Source organism: Tursiops truncatus, chromosome 5 (assembly GCF_011762595.2).
Source record: "Tursiops truncatus isolate mTurTru1 chromosome 5, mTurTru1.mat.Y, whole genome shotgun sequence".
Taxonomy (NCBI): Eukaryota; Metazoa; Chordata; class Mammalia; order Artiodactyla; family Delphinidae; genus Tursiops; species Tursiops truncatus.
The window spans coordinates 20,675,700-20,703,271 of record NC_047038.1 but is presented as its reverse complement, the minus strand read 5'-3'; the positions used below and the strand labels follow the sequence as shown (position 1 = coordinate 20,703,271).

General features: G+C 36.4%; 1 protein-coding gene and 1 long non-coding RNA gene across 3 annotated transcripts in view; one reads left to right on the top strand and one right to left on the bottom strand.

Moving 5' to 3' along the window:
• Window positions 1-35: 35 nt before the first annotated feature.
• LOC141278751 (uncharacterized) lies at window positions 36-27,572 on the top strand. Its single transcript, XR_012331895.1, has 4 exons — window positions 36-154; window positions 1,122-1,195; window positions 6,372-6,463; window positions 26,623-27,572. It is a non-coding gene; the product is annotated as an uncharacterized lncRNA (long non-coding RNA).
• PRDM5 (PR/SET domain 5) overlaps window positions 21,814-27,572 on the bottom strand; it is a 223,117-nt gene continuing 217,358 nt past the window's right edge. For both annotated transcript variants that reach the window (XM_019928070.3, XM_019928071.3), the window contains one exon: window positions 21,814-23,895. In XM_019928070.3, coding sequence (XP_019783629.1) covers window positions 23,731-23,895 — 165 coding nt within the window. In that variant the 3' untranslated portion in view covers window positions 21,814-23,730. The remainder of the gene's footprint in view (window positions 23,896-27,572) is intronic.

Below are 27,572 nucleotides of genomic sequence, written 5' to 3'. Positions count from 1 at the left end.
AAATTTCTGCATGTCTTATGTTACACACTTCTTTGCTTTCCCGTCTGTTTTGTCCAAAGTGTTGACCGACCAACAAGCCTCACTGGCTGTACCTCATCAAAGCTAGAGTAAACGTCTCACCATGGGCTGGAAAGAAACACTGAAGATGGCAGAAGTATGACATATAAGCAAGTGGCAAAAACAGTGATTTAGTAAAGAGACAAGCTGTGAAGCATGCGAAAGGGAGACCTAATTAAGTTCTGTTCTCTTCAGTAGTATATAAAATGCAAAGATCTACTAGCTCGAACCTATTTACATGTCAATGCTGAATCCTGTACCCACCAGAATCAGAAGAATGTAGATTGCTTTACCTTTAAAAGAAACTGACAACTAATAGACAAAATAAGATAAAAACATCAGTGGAAATTAAAAATTGATGTATGGAGGAGAATAATGGGAGTTTATTCACTGACGGGAAGCCTCTTAGAATGGAACCTTTTTATTTGCATCTTTTTGAAACAAGAAAAGCCCACATTATCCAGCAGATGTTGCATGCAGAATTATTGTCCATCCCAGGCTTTTTGAGGTTTCAAGTCACTTAATACTCTTAACTAACTTCCGTCAAACATTTCCACAGATAAAATCCTTTCTAAGCCACCTAAATTCTTGTTGGAAAATGGAAGGTTTATAAAAAATAGATAAAGATCTTATACTTTGCAGCCCTGTGCAGATGTTTACTGTTGCCAACGTGTGTATCCAGAGCCCTCCAAGACCACCCCATGCCCTAGGCATGGGTGACTTCACGCTATAGGGAACCTTTGTGTTTTGCTAGGTGTTTGTGCTATTTTCAGAATTGGTGGTGCCCCCTTAAGATGCAACAAATGTCCTTCTCAGCAATAAAACTTATTTCTCAGGATTTTTGTGGATTTGGTTTGATTGAATCTGGTTATTGTACTGAAATGACAAAGAAATAGTGAAAATGGTTCTCAAAGATTTTTCAGGATGGAAAATAATATGAAAATAAATAATATAATTATAATAGAATAATTATAGTTGATATTCAAGCTGATACAGTTGCTATTCTAGGGGAAAATTTTATTTGAAACACACTGAAGTTTGTTAATGATTCTGACTTCCTGCAGCAGGCAGCTGGACAAATTGCAACTGACCATGGGCTTGTAGCAGGAAGAGGCTGAGGACAAACTCTCCACAACATGTGAGTAGATGAATTATAATGAAAGCTAGTAAATCAAATTTAATAAGGCTCTACATCTTAGTCGTACGAAGCCTTCCCGTTATTTTGAAATGTGCTGTCTTTAGTGGAAGAGAGAAATACTGTCTCCCTGCAGTTTTCCTGCAGGGAGATTAACCCAGAGCTATGGCTCAGGATCAGCAATAATTTCTCCTACAGCTTATGTTTCAGAGGAGAGGTAAGTTTGGGGAGTCTTGGATATTTAGTTGAATCTCCCAGAGCAAAATATACCCCTGAATAAATGGATGAGATTTGAAGCATTTCACCCTTTCCTTTGAGAAAGTTTAAAATTAAAAATGGAAAGGGTGTGACAAGAGGTTAAAATTCAAAAGCAGCCCTTATTTAGTTCATTCAATAACTCTTTATTGAATGTACATTATGGACCAGACACTATTCTAACTGAGCCTAATTTCATCTCATATATAAATATAAATCGTTTTGCATAGTTTTAATACATACCGAATTTTCCAGGAACACAGCTGCTACCATTTGAGATATGATTGTTTCATTTTGTTCGTTGTTCTGAAGTTTTCCAGGAGTTGCTCACCATTTCTCAAAATCAGATTGAAGATGGCAGTGCTGTTCATGGCCTTTCAGTCACCAGCACAGCACATCTCTGGCCCGGGCTGCATTTGTGCTCCCACTCAACATGAGTCTATGTGGGTATCCAATTGTTCTCGTGCTATTTGATGAAAAGACAACCCTTTCTTCGCTGAATTTCCTTTTCACAATTATTGGAAAGCAATTGTCCATATATTTGTGCCCTTTCTTTTTTCTGTTGATCTAACACGTCAAAACTGTATTGTCTTAACTACTATAGCTTGAAATTAGAGTAAGTCTTCCATTTTTTAACTCTTTTTTCAAGAATATTGCAACTATTCTTGATCATTTGCATTTCTATATGAATTTTAGAATCACCTTTTTGACTTCTAAAAAAAAAACCCTACTGAAACTTTTGTCTGGATTGTGTTGAATCTATAGATCAGTTTAGGAAGAACTGCCATTTTAGCAATGTTGAGACTTCCAACTCATGAACAAAGCATATTTCTTCATTTATTGGGGTATTTAAGATTTCTCTAGCAGTGTTTCAGTTTTCAGATCTTGCACATCTTTTATTAGGTTTATCCCAGAGTACTTTGTATTTTTGATACAGTTTTAAATGATTTTGTTTAGTTTTATTTCAGTTTCTGGTTATTCGTTCTTAGTGTGTGGAAACAGAATTGATTTTTGTATAATGATCTTGTATCCTACAACCTTGCTAAGCGCACTTATTAGTGAGTTGCTTTTTTGTAGATTCTATCAGATTTTCTATATAGATGACCATACTGTCCGCGAATAACACTGACTAGAACCTCCAATACAGTGTTGACTAGAAGTGTTTAGACATTCTATCTTCTTGCTAACCTCAGGGGAAAGCATTCTGTCTTTCACCATGAAGTATGATGCTAGCTGTTGATTTTTGCTTATGATCTGTAACAGGATGAGGAACTCTCCTTCTCTTTCTAGTTTGCCAAGAATTTTATCAGATATTGATGTTGAATTTTGTCAGATGCTTTGCTGTGTCTACTGAAATGATCATGTCATTTCTTTTTACTTGTTAATATTGTGAATTTCATTGATTTTCGGATGTTAAGCCGAACTTGCATCCCTTGGCACCAGTCCCACCTACTGACTCTGAGGTCTGAGAGACATAAGAGAAAAAGCATCCATCATTTGAGACATGTTTCAGCAAAACTGGAAGGTGAAGTAAACACTCAGAGAAAACTGGATGCTACAGGAGAGCATGCTGAAAACAAAGAGGCAGTGTCAGAAGATATAGGAGAAAGGTTAGGGCAGTACACGGCAGAGCCTAGGGGTGGTTGTTGGTGAGTGACATGGACTGTATTAGGAAAAAGAAAATCGAGAGCACCTTAGGGATGAAAATATCGTAGAGTATTTAGTTGTTTGGAAAACTTGCACCAGGGGCATTGTCTAAAAATGCATGACACGGATGCTCTGAGGGTCCATGACCAAAAGAATCATCCCTTGGAAGGTGTCAGTTGCAGCAACTGCAGTATCTACAACATTTGACAGCTGAATGTTCTGAACAACAGTTCAGACACTGGTCTCCACGTGTGCAAGTTCTTAGGATGTAGCAGGTCCCAGAGACTGTGATATCTGGCATGTCCTAGGCTAGAGATTAGCACAGAGTCTCAAGCCTGATATGATATCTGTTGAATCTAAAGTACTGAACTCCTGTTCTTGTCTCATTTTAGCAGGACATTGTCTACAGGACCTTACAATCCTTGCTACCTTAGCTGCTGATAGCCCATCCCTGAACCTTAACTCAGCATCTGGGGATCTGCTCCTTCCATTCCCACCGAAGTTAATTTTGCTGTATCCAATTGCATCCAAAGATAGAAATTTACATTGCAAAATGTAAAGGTCTTTTCTTGAATTTTTTTTTTAACATCTTTATTGGGGTATAATTGCTTTACAATGGTGTGTTTGTTAGTTTCTGCTTTATAACAAAGTGAATCAGTTATACATATACATATGTTCCCATATCTCTTCCCTCTTGCGTCTCCCTCCCTCCCACCCTCCCTATCCCACCCCTCCAGGCGGTCACAAAGCACCTAGCTGATCTCCCTGTGCTATGCGGCTGCTTCCCACTACCTATCTACCTTACGTTTGGTAGTGTATATATGTCCATGCCTCTCTCTCGCTTTGTCACAGCTCACCCTTCCCCCTCCCCATATCCTCAAGTCCGTTCTCCACTAGGTCTGTGTCTTTATTCCTGTCTTACCCCTAGGTTCTTCATGACATTTTTTTCCCTTAAATTCCATATATATGTGTTAGCATACGGTATTTGTCTTTCTCTTTCTGACTTACTTCACTCTGTATGACAGACTCTAGGTCTATCCACCTCATTACAAATAACTCCATTTCGTTTCTTTTTATGGCTGAGTAATATTCCATTGTATATATGTGCCACATCTTCTTTATTCATTCATCCGATGATGGGCACTTAGGTTGTTTCCATCTCCGGGCTATTGTGAATAGAGCTGCAATGAACGTTTTGGTACATGACTCTTTTTGAATTATGGTTTCCTCAGGGTATATGCCCAGTAGTGGGATCGCTGGGTCATATGGTAGTTCTATTTGTAGTTTTTTAAGGAACTTCCGTATTGTTCTCCATAGTGGCTGTACCAATTCACATTCCCACTAGCAGTGCAGGAGTGTTCCCTTTTCTCCACACCCTCTCCAGCATTTATTGTTTCTAGATTTTTTGATGATGGCCATTCTGACTGGTGTGAGATGATATCTCATTGTAGTTTTGATTTGCATTTCCCTAATGATTAATGATGTTGAGCCTTCTTTCATGTGTTTGTTGGCAGTCTGTATGTCTTCTTTGGAGAAATGTCTATTTAGGTCTTCTGCCCATTTTTGGATTGGGTTGTTTGTTTTTTTTTTGTTATTGAGCTGCATGAACTGCTTGTAAATTAATCCTTTGTCAGCTGCTTCATTTGCAAATATTTTCTCCCAATCATCTGAGGGTTGTCTTTTGGTCTTGTTTATGGTTTCCTTTGCTGTGCAAAAGCTTTGAAGTTTCATTAGGTCCCATTTGTTTATTTTTGTTTTTATTTCCGTTTCTCTAGGAGGTGGGTCAAAAAGGATCTTGCTGTGATTTATGTCATAGAGTGTTCTGCCTATGTTTTCCTCTAAGAGTTTGATAGTTTCTGGCCTTACATCTTGGTTAAATTTTTATTGGAGTATAGTTGCTTTACAATGTTGTGTTAGTTTCTACTGTACAGCAAAGTGAATCAGCTATACATATACCTATATCCCTCTTTTTTGGATTTTCTTCCCATTTGGGTCACCACAGAGCACTGAGTAAAGTTCCCTGTGCTATATGGTAGGTTCTCATTAGTTATCTGTTTTATACATAGTATCAATAGTGTATATATGTCTATCCCAATCTCCCAATTCATCCCACTCTGCCTTTCCCCCTTGGTATCCATACGTTTGTTCTCTACATCTGCATCTCTATTTCTGCTTTGTAAATAAGGTCACCTATAACAATTTTTTTCAGATTCCATATATATGTGTTAGCATACGGTATTTGTTCTTTCTCTTTCTTACTTCACTCTGTATGACTCTCTCTAGGTCCACCCACATCTCTACAAATGACCCAATTTTGTTCCTTTTTATGGCTGAGTAATATTCCATTGTATATATGTACCACATCTTCTTTATCCATTCCTCTGTTCATGGACATTTAGATTGTTTCCATGTCCTTGCTATTGTAAATAGTGCTGCAGTGAACATTAGGGTGCATTTATCTTTTTTGAATTATGGTTTTCTCTGGGTATATGCCCAGTAGTGGGATTGCTGGGTCATATGGTAGTCCTATTTTTAGTTTTTTAAGGAACCTCCATGCTGTTCTCTATAGTGGCTGTATCAATCAACATTCCCACCAACAGTGCAAGAGGGTTCCCATTTCTCCACACCCTCTCCAGCATTTATTGTATGTAGATTTTTGGATGATGGCCATTCTGACCATTGTGAGGTGATATCTCATTATAGTTTTGATTTGCATTTCTCTAATAATTAGTGATGTTGAGCATTTTTTCATGTGGCAAAATGTAAAGGTCTTTTTGAATTTATTATATTTTGGAAATCTCTGCCACTGCTCTCTCCCATTGTTAACACTGCATACCTATATGATAATAACATTATACTCATTCACACGTATATCTAAATAGATATATTTAAGTCACACTTGAGGAATTAAGGTTAGTCCAGAGTAAAATGGAACTAGTTTAACTTCCATTTTGGTCACAACCAGGTCTTTGGCACATAAAGGAAAGTAGAGAAAGAGAAATATAAGCACTAATGAGTATGATCCATTTCAGCATCAAATGCCAAGTCCAGATGGGACACAACTGGAGCACTACACACTATAGCTCTGCACTAGGCAAAACCTCCGCGGCTAACAGACCATTTGGGATTTCTTGACTTCTTCAAACTGCAGGTTATCCCCCAAATTGCCAGTCATACTTGCAAGGATCTCTTAGTCACTAATTAAATAGTTATTGTTTAAAAACTATAAAACTTACAAATGGAATATCACAGAAGTTTGTAATTTGTGTATATTCAGGTTGACAGGTCAGCAGGAAGTCTTGGACAAGTCTGTGCTGAAGATTATCCTGTGGACATGGGGATAAAGCAATTGCTCAACTCACAGGCAAGGTGAGCTGCATGGCGCTAGTTGCTCTAGAACTTAGTATGTCTTCTCTGGAACCTCCATATTAGAAGTCAATGATTCCCTGAAGATCTCTTTCTCTCTACTAATTAATTGGTAAATTAAGTAAAAAAATTTGACTTTAGCATTTGGAATTTTCTTAGTGAGAAACAGTTAAGGGCTTCCTCTTTTAAACATCGCAAGATAAATTTTCCTTACCCAAATTCTCACAAGCTGTAAAATCTACTGTCATATAGCACATGGAAAGGATATTAAAAATAGTTTGAGCCAGCCTCTTCAGGCTGGGTCTCATCAGTTGTTTTAAAAGATACTTTTAAACCTTCAGTTCTCTGAAATAACAGTAAGTGAAATTCATTTTGAGAATATTATGATTTTTCCAGGGATAAGAACCTAAGAAAATGGTTATACTTATTTAAAACTCTCTTAGGACATGTCTGTATAAAACTTTCCAAGTGCACACACACATACACATACAGTCACACATATGCACAGCTAGAGGACATACCTCCAGACTGAAGTCCAGCTGTGGAGTCACCTTTGTAAATTTTAAATAAAATAATAAAGACTTAAACACTCACTGGAGGATAAAAATTTTGGAAAACCCGTAATACGTTTTGTTCTTACTTTATATTTGTGGTTCTTCTCAGTGTTGTCAAGGGGACAGTGTTGGTCATCTATTGCTGCATAACACACCATCCAAAACAGAATATCTTAAAAAAAAGAAACTGTTTATTATTTCTGACAATTTTGTGGTTAGTCTGAGGTGTTTCTGCCGCTGGACTTGTGTGGGCTCAACCATGTGACCAGCAGTAGCTGACAGGTTGGCTAGGGGTTGGATTCATTTGAGTCAGTTGGGTCTCTCTACATGTTTTCATTTTTTAATTTTATATTATAGTTGATTTACAATTTTGTGTTAATTTCAGTTGTACAGCAAAGTGATTTAGTTATACATATACACATATCCGTTCTTTTCCCATAGATTATAACAGAATATTGAGTAGAGTTCCCTGTGCTACATGGTAGTCCCTTGTTAATTATCTATTTTATATAAAGTAGTGTGTACATGTTAATACCAAACTCCTAATTTATCCCTCCCTATCACATTTCCCTTTGGTAACCATAAGTTTGTTTTCAATGTCCGTGAGTCTGTTTCTGTTTTGTAAATAAGTTCATTTGTATCATTTTTTTTTCTTGGCCATGCCATGTGGCCTGTGGGATCTTAGTTCCCCAACCAGAGACTGAACCCAGGCCCTCAGCACTGGAAGCGCAGAGTCCTAACCACTAGACAGCCAGGGAATTCCCATTTGTGTCATTTTTCTAGATTCCACGTATAAGAGGTATCACATGAAATTTCCTTTGTCTGTCTGACTTACTTCCACTTAGTATGATAATCTCTAGGTCCATCCATGTTGCTGCAAACGGCATTATTTCATTCTTTTTTATGGCTGAGTAATATTCCATTGTATATATGTACCATATCTTCTTTATTCATTCATCTGTTGATGGCCATTTAGGTTGTATCCATGTCTTCACTATTGTAAATAGTGCTGCAGTGAACATTGGGGTGCATGTATTTTTCCGAATTATGGTTTTCTCCACAGATATGCCCAGGAATGGGATTGCTGAATCATATGGTAGTTCTGTTTTTAGTTTCTTGAGAAACCTCCATACTGTTTTCCAAAATAGTCGTATCAATTTACATTCCCACCAACAATGTAGTAGGGTTCCCTATTCTACACACCCTCTCCAAAATTTATTGTTTGTAGACTTTTTCATGATGACCATTCTGACCAGTGTGAGGTGATACCTCATTGTGGTTTTGGTTTGCATTTCTCTAATAATTAGCGATCTTGAGCGTCTTTTCATGGGCATTTTGGCCATCTGTATGTCTTCTTTGTAGAAATGTGTATTTAGAACTTCTGCCCATTTTTTGATTGAGTTGTTTTGTTGCTATTAAGCTGCATGAACTGTTAGTATATTTTGGAGATTAATCCCTTGGTTGCTTCATTTGCAAATACTTTCTCCCATTCGGTGGGCTGTCTTTTCATTTATTTTATGGTTTCCTTTGCTGTGCAAAAGCTTTTAAATATAATTAGGTCCCATTTGTTTATTTTTGTTTTTATTTCCATTACTCTAGGAGACTGATCAAAAAAGATAATGCTGTGATTTATGTCAAAGAGTGTTCTGCCTATGTTTTCCTCTAAGAGTTTTATAGTACCTCATCTTAGATTTAGGTCTTTAATCTATTTTGAGTTTATGTTTGTGTATGGTGTTAGGGAGTGTTCTAATGTCATTCTACATGTGGCTGTCTAGTTTTCCTAGCACCACTTATTGAAGAGACTGTCTTCTCCATTGTGTATTCTTGCTTCCTTTGTCATAGATTAATTGACCATAGGTGCTTGGGTTATTTCTGGGCTTTCTATCCTGTTCTATTAATTTATATTTGTTTTTGTGCCACTACCATACTGTTTTGATGACTGTAGTTTGTGGTACAGTCTGAAGTCAGGGAGCCTAATTCCTCCAGCTCCATTGTTCATCCTCAGGATTGCTTTGGCTATTCAGGGTCTTTTGTGCTTCCATACAAATATAACAATTTTTTGTTCTAGTCCTGTGAAAAATGCCCTTGGTAATTTAATAGGGATTGCACTGAATCTGTAGATTGCCTTGGGTAGTGTAGTCATTTTGACAATACTGATTCTTCCAATACAAAAACATGGTATATCTTTCCATCTATTTATGTCATCTTTGATTTTTTTCATCAGCATCTTATAGTTTTCAGAGTACAGGTCTTTTGCCTCCTTAGGTAGGTTTATACCTAGGTATTTTATTCTTTTTGATGTGATGGTAAATGAGATTGTTTCCTAAATTTCTCTTTCTGATCTTTCATTGTTAGTGTATAGAAATGCAAGAGATTTCTGTGTATTTATTTTCTATCCTGCAGCATTACTGAGTTTATTGATGAGCTCTAGTAGTTTTCTGGTGGCAGCTTTAGGATGTTCAATGTATAGGATCATGTCATCTGCAAACAGTGACAGTTTTACTTCTTTTCCAACTTGAATTCCTTTTATTTCTTTTTCTTCTCTGATTGCTGTGGCTAGGACTTCCAAAACTATGTTGAATAATAGTGGCAAGGGTGCACATCCTTGTCTTGTTCCTGGTCTTGGAGGAAATGCTTTCAGGCTTTCACCATTGAGTATGATGTTAGATGTATGGCCTTTATTATGTTGATGTATGTTCCCGCTATGCCAACTTTCTGGAGAGCTTTTATCATAAATAAATGGTGTTGAATTTTGTCAAAAGCTTTTTCTGTATCTATTGAGATGATCATATGGTTTTAATTCTTCAATTTGTTAATGTGGTATATCACACTGATGGATTTGCAGTTATTGAAAAATCCTTGCATTTCTAGGATAAATCCCACTTGATCATGTTGTATGAGCATTTTAATATATTGTTGGATTCCGTTTGCTAGTATTTTGTTCAGGATTTTTGCAACTATGTTCATCAGTGATACTGGCCTGTAATTTTCTTTTGTGTGGTATCTTGTCTAGTTTTGGTATCAGGGTGATGGTGGCCTCACAGAATGAGTTTGGGAGTTTTATTTCCTCTGCAATTTTTTGGAACTGTTTCAGAAGGATAGGCGTTAGCTATTCTCTAAATATTTGATAAAAATTCACCTGTGAAGCCATCTGGTCCTGGACTTTTGTTTATTGGGAGTTTTTAAATCACAGTTTCAATCTCATACTTGTGATTGGTTTGTTCATATTTTCTGTTTCTTTCTGATTCAGTCCTAGGAGATTGTACCTAAGAATTTGTCCGTTTCTTCCAGGTTGTCCATTTTATTGGCATATAGTTGCTTGTAGTAATCTCTTATGATCCTTTGTGTTGTCAATTGTAAGTTCTTTTTTCATTTCTAATTTTATTGATTTGAGTCGTCTCCCTTTTTTTCTTGATTGAGTCTGCCTGAAGGTTTATCAATTTTGCTTATCTTCTCAAAGAACCAGTTTTTAGTTTCGTTGATCTTTTCTATTATTTGTTTCATTTATTTCTGCTCTGATCTTTATGATTTCTTTCCTTCTGCTAAGTTTGGGTTTTGCTTGTACTTCTTTCTCTAGGTGCTTTAGGTGTAATAAGGTTGTTTGAGATTTTTCTTTCCTGAGGGAAGAAAGACTGTATTGCTGTAAACTTCCCTCTTAGAACTGCTTTTGCTGCATCCTGTAGGTTTAGGATCATCGTGTTTTCGTTTACATTTGTCTCTAGGTATTTTTTGATTTCCTCTTTGATTTCTTTGGTGATCCATTGGTTGTTTAGTAACGTATTGTTTGTTTATCCTCCACGTGTTTGTGTTTTTTACAGTTATTTTTTCCTTGTAGTTGATTTCCAACCTCATAGGGTTGTGGTCAGAAAAGATGTTTGATAGATACGTTTTATTTTCTTAAATTTACTGAGGCTCGATTTGTGGCCCAGTGTGTGAGCAATCCTGGAGAATGTTCCATGTGCACTTGAGAAGAATGTGTACTCTGCTGCTTTTGGTCTATAAATATCAGTGAAGTCCATCTGGTCTAAGGTGTCATTTAAGGCCTGTGTTTCCTTATTGATTTTTCTGTTTGGGTGATCTGTCCTTTGAGGATAGTGGGGTGTTAAATTCCCCAACCATTATTGTGTTACTGTCAACTTTTCCTTTTAATTTCCACCTGCATGGAATAGCTTTTTCCATCCCCTCACTTTCCATCTGTATCTGTCCCTAGATCTGAAGTGGGTCTCTTGTAGACAGCATATATGCATGGAAATCAAAAGATAGCTGAAGTAACAATACTCATATCAGACAAAATAATAGAGTTTAAAATAAAGACTTACAACAAAGAAGGACACTACATAATGATCAAGGGATTAATCCAAAAAGAAGGTACAACTGTAAATACATATGGACCCAACACAGAAGCACCTCAATATATGAGGCAAATACTATAACAGGCTAACAAGGAGAAAGAGACAGTAACGCAATAATAGTTGGGGAATTTAACACCCCACTATCATCAATGGACAGATCGTCCAGACAGAAAAATTGATAAGGAAACACAGGCCTTAAACGACACATTAGACTAGATGGACTTCACTGCTATTTATAGAGCATTCCATCCCAAAGCAGCAGAGTACACATTCTTCTCAAGTGCACATGGAACATTCTACAGAATTGCTCACATGCTGGGCCACAAATCAAGCCTCGGTAATTTAAGAAAACTGAAATCATATGAAGCATCTTTTTTTTTTTTTTGGCGGTACACGGGTCTCTCACTGTTGTGGCCTCTACCATTGCGGAGCACAGGCTCTGAACGCGCAGGCTCAGCAGCCATGGCTCACAGGCCCAGCCGCTCCGCGGCATGTGGGATCCTCCCGAACCAGGGCACGAGCCTGTGTCCCCTGCATCGGCAGGCGGACTCTCAACAACTGTGCCACCAGGGAAGCCCTGAAGCATCTTTTTTGACCACAACCCTATGAGGTTAGGAATCAACTGCAAGAAAAAAAAAAACTGTAAAAAACACAAACACATGGAGGGTAAACAATATGTTACTAAACTAAACAACCAATGGATCACCAAAGAAATCAAAGAGGCAATCAAAAAATACCTAGAGACAAATGAAAACGAAAACACGAAGATCCTAAACCTATAGGATGCAGCAAAAGCAGTTCTAAGAGGGAAGTATATAACAATACATTTTTAACCTCAGGAAACAAACAAGAATAATCTCAAATAATCAACCTAACCTTACAGCTAAAGCAACTAGAGAAAGAAGAACAAACAAAACCCAAAGTTAATAGAAGGAAAGAAATCATAAGATCAGAGCAGAAATAAATGAAATAGAAATAAAACAATAGAAAAGATCAATGAAACTAAAAGCTGGTTCATTGAAAAGATAAACAAAATTGATAACCCTTTAGCCAGACTCAAAACCTTCTGCACAGCAAAGCAAACCATAAATAAAATGAAAAGACAACCCACAGAATGGGAGAAAATATTTGCAAACAATGTAACCAACAAGGGATTAATCTCCAAAATTAAAAAGAAAAAAACAGCTCATGTGGCTCAATATAAAAAAAAGAAAAAAACCCAATCAAAAAACGGGCAGAAGACCTGTATAGCCATTTTATCCAAAGAAGACATACAGATGGCCAACAGGCACATGAAAAGAGGCTCAACATCACTAACTAACTTTTAGAGAAATGCAACTCAAAACTACACACCAGTCAGATGGCTATCATCAAAAAGTCTACAAACAGTAAATGTTAGAGAGGGTGTGGAGAAAAAGGAAACCTCCTACACTGTTGGTGGTAATGTAAATTGGTATAGTCACTATGGAGTAGTTCGGAGGTTCCTTAAGAAACTAAAAATAAAGCTACCATATGATCCAGCAATCCCACTGTTGGGCATATATACAGAGAAAAAGATAGTTGGAAAGGATACATGCACCCTAATATTCATTGCAGCACTGTTTACAGTAGCCAAGACATGGAAGCAACCTAAATGTCCATCGATGGATGAATGTATAAAGAAGATGTGGTACATATATACAATGGAATATTACTCAGCCATTTTTTAAAAAATGAAATAATGCCATTTGCAGCAACATGGATGGACCTGGAGATTATCATACTAAGTGAAATAAGTCTGACAGAGAAAGATAAATATCATATGATATTATTTATATGCAGAATCTTAAAAAAATGATACAAATGAACTTATTTATAAAACAGAAGGAGACTCAACAGATACAGAGGATGAACTTTTAGTTACCTGGGGGGAAGGGTGGGGGGAGGGACAGATTTGGAATTTGGGATTGACATGTACACACTGCTATATTTAAAACAGATAACCAACAGGGAACTAGTGTATAGCACAGGGAACTTTGCTCAATACTCTGTTATAACCTAAATGGGAAAGAATTTGAAAAAGAATAGATAAATGTGTATGTATAACTGAATCACTTTAGTGTACACCTGTAAGTTACATATTGTTAATCAACTATACTCCATTATAACATAAAAATAAAAAATACACAGAGTGGCAGATTGCATTAAAAAACAAGAGCATATGATATGCTGCCTACAAGAGACACACTTTAGGGTGAAGGACACAGGTTGAAAGTGACAGGTTGGAAAAAGACAGTTCATGCAAATGGAAATGACAAGAAAGCAGGGCACAATACTCAGACAAAACAGACTTTGAAACAAAGGCCATAACGAAGGACACTACATAATGATAAACGGATCAACACAAGAGGAGGATCTTACAATCATCAACATATATGCACCTAATATTGGAGCACCCAAATACAAAAAACAAATACTAACAGACATAAAGGGAGAAATTGAGAGGAATACAATAATAGTAGGAGGCTTTAACACCACACTCACATCAACGGACAGATCTTGTAGACAGAAAATCAACAAGGCAACAGAGATCCTAAATGATACAATAGAACAGACTTAATTGATATTTTCAGGACATTACATCCCAAAAAGAACAAAAAAAAAAAAACCCAAAATACACATTCTTTTCAAGTGCACATCAAACGTTCTCTAAGACTGACCACATACCAGGGAACAAAACAGGACTCAACAAATTTAAGAGTACAGAAATTATCTCAAGCATCTTTTCTGAACACAATGGCATGAAATGGTATCAACCGCAGAACAAGAAATGAGAAAAAAAAAAAGTTACCTGGAGACTAAACAACATGCTACTGAAAAACCAATGGGTCAACAATGAAATCGAAGAAATTAAAAGATACCTTGAGACAAATGACAATGAAAACACAACCATACAAAATCTATGGGATGCAGTGCAAGCAGTTCTTGGAAGTTCATAGCAATAGAGGCCTTCCTCAAAAAACAAGAAAAATCTCAAGTAAACAACCTAACCTACCACTTAAAAGAATTAGAAAAAGAAGAACAAACAAAACCTAAAATCAGAAAAGAGGAAATAAATAAAATAGATTTTAAAAAATAGAAAAAATCAATAAAGCCAAGAGCTGGTTCTTTGAAAGAGTAAAGAAGATTGACAAACTCTGGCCATGCTCACCAAGAAAAGAGAGAGAATCCAAATAAAATAAGAAATGAAAAAGGAACATAATAACTGATAACGAGAAATAGAAAACATCATAAGGGACTACTATGAACAATTTATATGCCAGCAAATTTGACAACCTAGAAGAAATGGACAGGTTTCTAGAAACACAGAGCCCACCAAAATTGAATCAGGAAGAAACAGATACCTTTTGTTTTTCTTTTTGTGGTACACGGGCCTCTCCCGTTGCAGAGCACAGGCTCCAGACACGCAGGCTCAGCGGCCATGGCTCACAGGCCCAGCCGCTCCGCGGCTTGTGGGATCTTCCTGGACCGGGGCACGAACCGTGTCCCCTGCATCGGCAGGTGGACTCTCAACCACTGCACCACCTGGGAAGCCCCAGATACAGATATTTTGAACAGACCAATCACTAGAAGTGAAACAGAATCTGTAATTTAAAAATTCTCTACAAACAAAACTCCAGGACCAGATGGCTTCACAGATGAATTCTACCAAACATAGAAAGAACTTATACCAATCCTTCTCAGACTCTTCCAAAAAACTGAAGAGGAGGGAACACTCCCAAAGACATTCTATGAAGCCACCATCACCCTGATACCAAAACCAAAGACACCACCAAAAAAATTAGAGGCCAATATCTTTGATGAATATAGATGCAAAAATTCTCAGCAAAATATTAGGAAACCGAATCCAACAACACATAAAAAATATCATACACCATGATCAAGTGGGATTCATCCCACATTCACAAGGATGGTTCAACATCTGCAAATCAGTCAGTGTGATACACCACATAAACAAAAGACAAAAATCACATGTTCATCTCAATAGGTGCAGAAAAGGCATTTGATAGAACTCAACATCTATTCATGATAAAAATTCTTACCAAAGGAAGTATAGAGAGACCATATCTCAACATAATAAAAGCTATTTATGACAAACCCACAGCTAACATCACAGTCAATGGTGAAAAGCTGACAGCCTTCTTACTAAAATCTGGAACAAGACAAGGATGCCCAGTCTCATCACTTCCATTCAACATAGTATTGGAAGTCCTAGCCACAGCAATCAGACAAGAAAAAGAAATAAATGGTATTCAAATTGGAAGGGAAGAGATAAAATTGTCATTTTATACAGATGACATGATACTATATAGAGAGAACCCTAAAAACTCCACACAAAAACTACTAGAACTGATAAATTCAACAGGGTAGCAGGACACAAGATTAACATGCAGAAATCGGTTGACTTTCTTTACACTAACAATGAGATATCAGAAAGGGAATGTAAAAAACAATACATTTTAAAATCCCACCCCGTAAGTAAAATACTTAGGAATAAAGCTGACTAAGGAGGTGAAAGACTTATACACTGAGAACTATAAAACATTAATAAAGGAAATTGAAGATGACTCAAAGAAATGGAAAGATATCCCATGCTCTTGGACTGGAAGAATATTGTTAAAATGGCCATACTACCGAAAGCAATCTACAGATTTAATGTGATTCTTATCAAATTACTCATGGTATTTTTCACAGAACTAGAACAAATAATCCTAAAATTTATATGGAATCAGCCAGTTTTTGTCACTTGATATTATAGCAGAGTTTCATTTTGATGTGCGCTATGGCATTTAAAATATGAACAATATAATAGGGTTGTTCCCCTTTGAACACTTGGGTACTACTACTTTGTTAGTGGAGAGGTAGGTAGCTCAAGTATAAAATCAAAATTATTGATTAGATTGTGCTTTAAGGCAATAGTAAAATGTAGTTTAAGCAGAATAAAAAAAACCCTGATAATCCAGGAATTAACAAAAACCTTATTTTTATGCTTAAGTTAAAAGAACAGGTCACTTCTAAAAGTATGATATTCTAAACTGGCATAGTATTTAAGAATTTTCGAAAACATTCCTAAATGAAATGCTTCTGTCACCATAATTATGTCAGTGATACACAATTTAAAACTTGTCTAATTTGGCTCGTGACAAGTTTGCTTCAAGGTATGAGCTGGAATGTTGGGGAGTAGTGGAAGTTTCTGAATAGCATATATATAAGGGATTTACCTGGAGGAATACTAGGGTAATATTATTTATTTGAACTCCAGTTAGGATGCCAGGCACCCTTTGCAGAAATATATGCATTTTCTGACTTACTTCTCACAACAAAACCAACAAGCAGATACTAATAAAGCCATTTTACTGTTAAGGAAATTGACATAATTCAGCTGATAAATGTTAGTTTATCATCTTTCCAAATTTATGATCCTTCAACCCTTTTTCTTATGTCCATCCTTCCCTTTCAAATGGGAAAACAGTTGTTTTCACCTCTTGATTTTTTTCCTTGTCTAAAATAGGTTTAATCCCTTTCTTTCTATCCTTTCTCCCTTCCCTTCTCCTTTCCTCTTTCCTTCCCTCTTTTTAAGTATGAGAGAATTGTGGATTTATATAACTTCGAATTTCAGGTAAAATATATTTTGTAACTAAATTCTCAGTGATTTGTTACACTATACCTTTGTTAAAGTACCTCCTCACTCAAAGCAGGAGTGTATAGGGTATTTTGTGGCGGTAACTTATTATCTTATTGTCTGATTAAAACATGAAATTTGGTTATGTACTGTTCATTTCAATTTCGTATGTGTATTTTAAATTCCCGTGATATGTGTGTGCATTTGCAATAGACCATCCAGGAAACAAGCTAAAAATATTATTGATAAAGAAGGTGAAATATACATGAAATGTGGAAATATGCTATTAATTTAATACTTAAATAAGCTGTGGAAAATCTGTCTCTAATTATTAACTATATGTAACACTCATCTCAAATTCAATGACTTTTGTCCCCCTCCCCAAAATATATTTTCCTTATTTTTCTGACTCAGCTAATTTTGGTCTAACTGAACATTGGTTTTAACTTACTCATTGAATATCAATATAAATATGCACCATCATAGGTATGTACATAAGTTATAAATAACTCCTTTAAAGGAGTACTTAATGTGTCAGGCGTTTAGAAGATCCCATCTTTTTCTACATATGTGTAAAACTCAGACTCAGAGTGGTGTTGTGTAAGTGTGATGTGATTGATCTCCAGTAAGAGAAGAAAGAGAAGGCATGACATGGAGGGTTGATCTAAACTTTATCATATATAAGCCTTAGGAAAGACATTTGAGTTCTTACATTGCAATACTCTTACCTGAAATTTTATTTCGAACCTACCCATTTTTAGAAGGGGATTGTTGTACTCCCGTCTGTAGGACATACATGTGGAATTCCTCTTTTATCTTCATGACTCTCTCTCAGTATCTGTAGTCGAAACAAGACGCATGCCCTTTACAGAGCCGGCACAATTAGGAGTAACATCTGCAACTTAGCAAACTATGGAATAGTGTTTCTCAGTATAAAGCCAATTGGCTCAATTCACATACTTAGTCTAATAATACCTTAATCAACTAAATTCGTCTGCCCCAATTTCATATTTTATAGTCAGGACAGAAAGGATACAACTTAATATCCTAAATATCATAATTTGAGTCTGGGAACAATACCAACTTGTCACTCTCAGGACCCAGCTGACGGTGAAACTGGAAACTACACGAAGTTATGCAGCAGCTGAAACTGCACAAGAAATGGATTCCACGTGAGAAGAGCAGAAAAGGCTGAAAGTGACACTGAAGGGTGTTGCACTGGACACTGCTTTACTTTGTTACATTCTGGAGAAAGTGGTGTATTTACCGGGTAGAACGTGACCTGTGAACGGTTATTATGTGCTAAACCTGACTACCAGAAAGTAACGTCAGAAGATTTCCTACATTTCAGTAATAAAACTAGATTTAAGACAGTCAAAAGTAGTGACTGGTTAATTTCCACAAAATTTAATTTTTCAGAATTTCTAATTACTATATGTAATATTCCGTAAAAGACTCATCAATTTGCCAATTTAAATAAAAGTTTTAGAATCAATTAAGTGTGATTTTGTTCCCCATGCTTTTATGTTCCTACTTAGCATAGGAAACTGTACGGTTTGCTTCAATTTCATAAAAATTAGTTTCAGACTTTCTTTTGTTCATCAAAGACAGTTTCAGCTCTCCAGGTGCTAATACTTACTTTAGAAAGGAAAAACAAATATCGAGTTGGAGGTCAACGTACTTCCCTTTTGATGGGTTGCTTTATCAAATATTAAAAAATGAACAAAGGACGTATTGTTTCAACAACTAAATCCCAATAATGGTGGTGTATTCATTCAGATTTCAGCAGTTATACTTGCGTCCATGGTATCAAAGCCCCAGGAATACTTTTTCAGGAATCTCTTTTGTTGCAAGTTGTGCATCAGCAGCTACCATGGGTCAGCAAGAACCATACAAAGGAGGGTCTTGAATTATGTCTACAATGTCAGGCTTTTATCAGATTTACACATTGGTGATGATGAATTTCATATGTTAGGTGTAAAGAACAAACTTCTCCCTAAGTACAGACTCCAATACAAGCCCAGTGTGCCATATGAAGGCTAGATGAGACTAGAAAAGGCAGGACAGATTCATCATCACAGAATGAAAAGCACACAGCAATTTCAGAGGATAAAAATGTGAAATCTTACCGTAAGTCCTTTATTAGAAACACATCCAAAATGTACATATACTCTAAGAATAGTCTGTAGTAGAAGAATGGGGGGAAAAGGTATGCCAGTCAAAACATTATGTAAAAGATGTCACATGAAATTAACTTTAAGGAATAGAGCATTATTTGATGTTCTCCAAGAAGACAAAATTTTAAAATGAGGTGTCCACGACAAGCTGGAATTCTTTTCATTTCTATATTATTTTGCAGAGGCAAATGCGTGTTGTGTGTGTGTGCTTACTACGTAATTAATTCCTAGTAAGTCTACAGTGTTTCTTGTCAGAAACAGTGATATTCTATATAAACTCCTTTACGTTAATTTAGATCAAGTTTCAGTGGTCCCATGTCCCTTCTCAATTTTCAGCACAAGAATGGTCAGTATTACCTAAAATCTTAGTTTCCTTTTGCTAAGGAATATGCCAAGGTGGCATAAAAACTTACTCTAAGTGTCTAAATGTTTGCAGGGTTAGGAAGTTAAATATACCAAGTATTTAGGAAGCCTATTTTGTAACAAATATAAACATTTTTATATATGCTGTTTTACAGTATTGTGTTAAGCATTTTTTTTTAAAAACGTAGAAAGTAAACTTTGACACTGGAACAGCAGCACCATTCTGGGATAAGATCCCCTTTGCATTCTGTACTAGTCCATGGGCCTAGGAAATCTAGAATATTCTCACATGGCCCAGACTGAAGGCTCCAAAGTTAGTTTTTTATTCTGTCATACAACAAATTAACAACCAGCAGTGATAACACAGTTTTGAGCCCAAGATAGTTAAGGCTATGAAAATTCCAAAGAACTAGTACCTCAGCTAGTTAAATGAATTCTGACAGATCAAAGTTAAATGAATGTATCATTTCTAAATCTGCTACTTGGAGAATCACCATGATGATGATGATTTTTTTTGTATCAGGGAAACCTCACAAGATTGAGACAACACCAAAATGATGAAACACCACTTTTAAAAAAAGGAACACCTAAAACATTAGCCATAACTTTAATCATCCTTAAATTATATTTGTGAATATCAGAAATAATAAGTCAAGTTTCTTTTATTAGTAGTAATGTTGCTTTTCACACGGTGTTTACGTTTGACCAAGAATAAGATGAGAATTAAAGACAGTGTTCTCTCTTGTGGCCCTGAAATCAACTCGGCTTAACTGTAGAGATACTTTCCAGATCTAGAAATGCTTAGAAATAAACTATAAAACAGGAGGTCTGGGAGTAATGGAAATTATGTTTTCTTCCTCAGAAACAACTTTAAAATGTTCATTTGGATTTTACAACAGAACTCTGCTAGTTACAGTCCTGTAGTAAAAGACAATGCTAACACCAACTGTGGTAGTGATTATATTGCTTACAGACATAATAAAATAAAAGTGCTATTGAAGTTCTGCTATATTCACAAATACTGCATTTATATATGTACATGCAAATAAACCTCATCATTAATGATAAAATCTTAGGGTTTTAAATAGACACATTTCCTCCTGCCTACCCATCTCCGTATATTCACAACCCCAAGATGAGTTTTCACAAGCAACATTTAGATTTGTGAAGGAAAAAGTGAGTATTTCCAGTACCTATCCTCTTTTCCTCCCTCCCTTTCAGCTTTGGGAGAGGCAGCAGCACATAAAATTGAATGCAAAACCTAAGGTTATAAGACCTTCTGTGATCCATATTCACACTTATCCAATGAGTTGGCTGCCAAATAGGTCAGAAGAGTTTTGAACAAAGTAATGTATTTGCATATAAGCATTTCATAAAAGTGGTCCTCTGCATACACACACACACACACACACACACACACACACCACACACAACGGATATAGAAAATGTTTCTTAGAAGTAGCATTTTAACTATCCTGTGTAAACCCAAGAATGAATCACCAATGAATACATTTATGCTGCAAATGTTAATCATGATTAATCAACAAAGTGTTCGGTATAGCCAACAACTACCTCCCCCTACCAAAAAAAAAAAAAAAAAGGGAATGGAAAAAAATATAATAGAAGCCAGTGATTGTAAAAGCAAAAAGAAATTCTAGATATACGAATATCTTGAATGTTAATATACAAAGATATAAAAGCATATCTGAACCTACCTGTATTATTGAATACCTTTCAAAATTATTTAGGCCTGACTTCAGGGTAAGAGTTTGGTCTTTTCCCAGGATAGTACAGGAGCCATAACCTTCTACAGCAGAAAAGAAGAGAAAGATACTTCCAAGTGAGTACCTGCACTCCAGCTTGCCTCTAAGTCTTTCCCTCTATGATTGTCTTATTCATGCTCTTAATTTCTCAATTAAACCAAATCACTTCTTATCTGTTATTGCTAAGGGATTTAAAAGTTCCAGGATACAAATACTAATATATCTGAAATGCTTATAAATAATCAATCATCTTTTGGATAAAAGGTGACAGCACGCAAAGAGTCTTTTAAGGACCTGTTTTGGTTTCAGTGCTTTCAAAAGAAAGGATGATGTACCAGTAGGTCTCTCCACACCATTTTCTAAAGTTTCGCTTGACTACAAACCTTCAGCCTGATCAGGTCCAGCACCTCATCGTCATCGGCTCACTCCGCAGCATGGACATGACATGGTTTTGAGGGTAATTTCCTCAGCAGCCCTGTAAATTGTGAGTCACTGAGATTATACAAAATTGGTATTTGGCTTCCTTTCAAGTTTCACATTCATCACATAATCGGGCTATGAAGCATCCCATACAGAGAAGGCGGCATCCAAAGCAATGAGCAGATCGTGTTTAAATAATACACACTACTAAATTTTACAGCTGTCCTTTTATATTCAAATGATATTAAGCACACTGTCATGTTAAATTGAAAACACTTTAGATCTAAAAATATACTACTGAAACAAATGACACAGTGAGAAGAAACAAGACCAAAATCTATTTGTATAAAATACAGTCTATAATTTCAGAACAGATGCTACATATAGCCATACTTATTAGATATCTTCTAAATTATCATCTGGGCATTTATATCTTTTAAAATTGTCTCTGGCGAGTCTCAAATTTAGTATTTTCACAGAGTTTAAAACATCTATAACGAATCTTTATGTTTCTTTTTAAAACTGCAACTGAGCATAAATGTAATTCTAAAACAAGATTCCTGACTTCAAAGAACTGTCTTCAGGTAACCTTTCTCCAGAAATCAGTAAAACTAAAAATCTTCCTTAAAATTATACTTCCTCTCTCTTTTGAATGGTCTCCAAATAGGCAAGTTCATGAATTGGACTTCATTTTAATTTTTTTCTGGTTTTTGGATTCTTCTACACTGCTTTGACAACACTATTACATTTTATCTTCTCTTCTCCCAAAACAAGCTGTTCATTGTATGTTGCTCTCAAGTATTTAATTGAAATATAACCTAAAGGAAGAAATTATGCTTCTTGCTTCAGTTCCCCTTAAGCATCAGTGATAATTTCAATCATAACAATTGCCAGGTTTATGTTTTTTATTCTGGATTCCTAATTATATAGGATTGAGAGTAATTCAGAAGTGTTTCAGAATCATCTACTGCCAAGATTCTGAAAAATGTCTTTTGTGAAACAGAATGTTAATGCTCTGAGGACTCTGTTATGTCTGCACTAATATGTTCTGCGCACTTTGATGAAATGAGAGGGTAAAGGTCCAGGTGTATCATGACTAATATTGTAATACACCTACTGTCCTGTTTACCCTGTCAGTCAACAGATAATGAGGACCTATTTTGTTTCCATTTTTCGTTATATATATTTATATATTGTTAATTTCTAAAGCTCGCTAGTATAAATTCAGGAGGATCAGCCTGATAAATATTTAAGTGTTATGGTCATTTTTTGTGTTGATCTTATCTAGACCATGAATGTCAGCATATGACTGATGAGAGGAAATAATGTTTCCTGAGAATTGTCTAAAATGCGCAACATTTCAGTCAATGTTTCAGTCCTTAAATACCTCTTTATTTTAAACTGATCTGTTATAAGGAGCTATTTATTAACTAAGATCAACTTTTGGCCTGTTTTAGCAAGTTTTATCCCGTTATCATGCTTGAGACTTTGCAAACTCTTGCCCCTTATCCTTTATCTGCAGTGAAATATCTTGGAAATCTTAATCTCTTTCTGGCTAAACTAGTAATAACCAGTTGCAATAACCAGCATCACAAATGCACACACACACACACACACACACACACACAAGGATAACAATAAAATAAAAAATGCCTAATACGGAGCATGTTAATAAACTTCACTATAGAGAGATGGCCAAGCAGAGCCATGGCTCCTTTTTCCACTTTTATAAGACACAACACAAGTAGTATTTTGGGAGGCTACAAAGTTATTTTTTTCCATTTGTACCAATTCTTGACAGAAGTAGGATTTTTTTTTTTTTTGCATATGTATCTACAGACTCTAAAGGTAGGCAAATAAGAACTATGAGACCAGTGAATTACTTTAAGTCGCTACTTCTGCTATGCTAATCAGCTGAGAGAAATCTGGGTTTCGTATTAGGAGCCCTTCTGAATGGCTTAATTCCTTTACAGCTACCATTAGCTGTCAGCCTCTCCGTGGATATTGTCCATGTGCACTTTGAGGTAGTCATTCCTTGTAAACTTCTTATGGCAAAACTGGCATTCTGCCAGTGGACGATTAGGATTATGAGTCATCTTGTGTCGGATCAGCATTTTCTTCAGGCTAAAAGCCAAGTCACAAACCTAGAGAAGACCCAAAGATACCAATCACATTATATTGAAAAATCTGAAGATACACCAAGTTATCACTTACACAAAATACAATATGCAATTCCTATTATCAAGTATATACTGACAGGCTTAAGAACAAAAGTGCTCTGGAAATAAATGGAACTTAACATCCAAGGTAAAAGGTAAAGAAAATTAATTATAGTTCCAAGAGTTGTTTGCATTTAATGTGTGTCCTCTGCATCCCAACCACTCTCCCTTCCCCCAGCTACTATATTTTTAAACATCTCTAAAGACACAACTCCCTGGAAACAGTATCTTTCTCCCCATAATTCAGCGTATTAACAATTTCACGTTAAACCTCTTAAACAGAATGCCTGGATCTAGAGGCATCTTTTTAGTATTGGCATAAATAGCACAAGACATGTCTCACCAGTGATCCCTGCAATCTGGACCCATGTACGAAGTAAAAGGTTAACACTGCTTTAAGCATCCTAAGCAGAAGTTCGTTATCCACTAGTCCAGTTCTTTATTTCCAATTAAAAATACTTCACATTTTCTTCATGTAAGCTCTGCGACACTGCCACCTGACTCAACAGACATTAAACAGCCCAATAATTTAAAATATTAAATTAACCCAGAAGATGTGAGGCATAGTTATTCAAAAGTAAAAATGAAATGGAATTCTTTTATAATACCAAATTTTCATTCAAAGTTTGCTGTTATTCACAAAAATTCCATTTACATGAAATTCTTCAAAAGCACATGCACGATAAAATAAAATACTTAAATAATGTGAAAATTCCCTGAAAAACATAGTGAATGTAATGGGAGAGGTAAAGCCTTGTAAAAACACTGGAAAGAAAGCTGAAGTTCTGAATGAGGTGGAGCATGTGAAAATACAAAAGCAAATAAAAAATTCACTCTCTCTTTATGAGAGAAGCAGGATTTTACATGCTCAGCAACAAGAAACACAGAAGGGCAAGCCCCCAGTTTGGTGACGAGAGGGAGTAATCCAATAATAATGTACTTTGAATTACACATTAGTAGCACAGTGTGACATAAAATAAGTTTTAGAGTTTGCTACGGACTGAATGTTTGTGTCCTTTGCTATGGACTGAATGTTTGTGTCCCCTCAAAATTCATGAGTTAAAGCCCTAATCCTTAATGTGATGGTGTTTGGGGTGCAGCCACTGTGAGATAATTAGGGTTAGATGAGCTCATGAGGATGGAGTGATGGGATTAATGCCCTTATAAAAACGGGAAGAGACACAGGTTCTCTCTCTCTCTCTGCATGCACACACCAAGGAAGGCCATGTGAGGCATAACCAGGAAGAAGGCCCTCACTAAAGACCCAACTACTCTGGCACCCTGACCTCAGATCCATGAAGGCAGAGAATCTTCATATATTTTATTCACTCATATATCCTAAGGGATAAGACAGTGCCTATAGAGTAGCACTAAATAAGTATTTGTTGAATTAACTAACCAAGTTTCAACCTGATTCTGTCACTTCCTAAGGAAGTTTAAATGAACAAACCATGCCTTTTAACTTCAGTTCCCTCACCTATAAGATGATCACAATGATCATTATCTCACAGAATTAATACTAAGATTAAATGAGGTAATCTATGCAAATGGATGTTGTACTGAAGACGCTCAATAAATGTTAGTGCCTAGTTTTTCTCTTTCATCTTCTCTGGCAAAAAGAATCATCAGCAGGTTGGAAAGAAGAGACTACAACAGCTACCACATGTGGGGTCCGAGAGAGAACACAGCTACTATAAAGAGTAGCAGCTCCCTGCAATATACAAATGATTTTAAAGCAAACAATAATTTTCCATGACAAACATAATGCTTCCAATCAATCTGAGGAAAGGACGTTCTTCTTATGAAATACCTTTGTAAACGTAAGTTTTACAATCACAATTTAAAACAGACTATATACCTTTAAAGTCACTGAAAAACAAAGCCAGGTAAGTTCATGTCATGCAGTAAAAATCGGGATAAAAAGGAAAGACCCAGGAACATGAAAGAGCATAAAATACAATGACAGACTATATAATACATGAGTTATGATAAGTGATATAAAATACTGAGTACCCTTAAAGGCTCTGAAATTAGGGTAAAATGGAAAATGCAAACACATGCTATTTTCAAGAAATGTACTTAAAACAACACACACACCCAAACATAATTTTACAAGGGGGATTGGAATGTGCCTAAGTGTAGAAAATGGTGCTGATGACAGTGCAACCGTACTGAGTAGCCCTTCCTCAAAAGCACCTTGGACGGACAGAGATTATTAGTATTTTCACAAGCCTTAAAAGAGCCAGGAGTACTACCAGTATGATAGCTCCTAGTCAAAGATGTATATATAAGATGTTCATCCCAGAATTATTTATAGAAGTGGAGTATTACAAGTAACTTATTTGCCCAAAGTTAATGAGTATATTCATTTTGATATAACGAGAAGAAGAGATACTTCTCAGCTGTTAAAAAAAAGATCATACTTCAAAAAATATGTAAAAAAAGGCAAGGGAAAATGTAAAGGGAAGAAAACAGAATAAAATTAATGCACAATTTACAATACTGAAATAAAGATGGTAACTGTATCTGTATAAATAAGTATTGGAAGAAAATATCAAGAGATTAATGTTAATATTAGTTGACATCAGTTGAGAAATTTGGAATCATTTCATTTCTGTCTTTATTCCCTTCTGTATTTCCTAATTTTTCTAGAACAAAAAAGGAAACAAACTTCCAAATGTTACTTTGGAATGCAAAAAATACCGCTGGCTGAGTGAAGGTTCAACATCCTCATCTTCCATGCGTGCCTCAAGCCCACTGCCATCACGCTGATACGTCAAGTGCTGTAACTCCCTAAACAGCTTTGATAGGTCACCAACCACCTCCACATGGCTAAATGGAATGGGGACTCCTGAATCCTCATTTAACATGAAGTTTCAGTATCATTTGACATACCTGGCCACTTCCCTCCTGCCTTTCATTTAGTTTCCATTAGGACCTGTTCTCCTTGTTTTCCTTCTATTTTTCTGGCCTTTCCCCGCCCCCCCCCCCATTTTCCTGTACAGGCTCCTCCTCCACCCTAACCTTGAAGTCTGGATCTCAGTACCTGTTCCTTAGCCCACTTCTTCATTCATTAGGTGTTTTCTCCCCTGGCGACCTTAATCATAGTCATGCTCTTTGTTACTGTTTATACGGAGATACTCGCCAATATCTTATCTCTGATCCAAGTCCTCTCTCCTGATCTGCACAGTGGAGGATCTAAATGCCTGCTGGATAGCTCACTGGTGCTGCAAACTCAGTAAGTCTAAAGTTGAACTGGAATTGAAAAAATACAACAAACTAGTGAATATGACGAAAGAGAAGCAGACTCACAGAGAACAAACTACTGGTTACCAGTGGGGAGAGGGAAGGAGAGAGGAGCAATATAGTGGTAAGGGATTAAGAGGTACAAATTATAGGGTATAAATTAAGCTACAGGGCTTCCCTGGTGGCGCAGGGGCTGAGAGTCCGCCTGCCGATGCGGGGCACGCGGGTTCGTGCCCCGGTCCGGGAAGATCCCACATGTCGTGGAGCGGCTGGGCCCGTGAGCCATGGCCGCTGAGCCTGCGTGTCCGGAGCCTGTGCTCCGCAACGGGAGAGGCCACAACAGTGAGAGGCCCGCG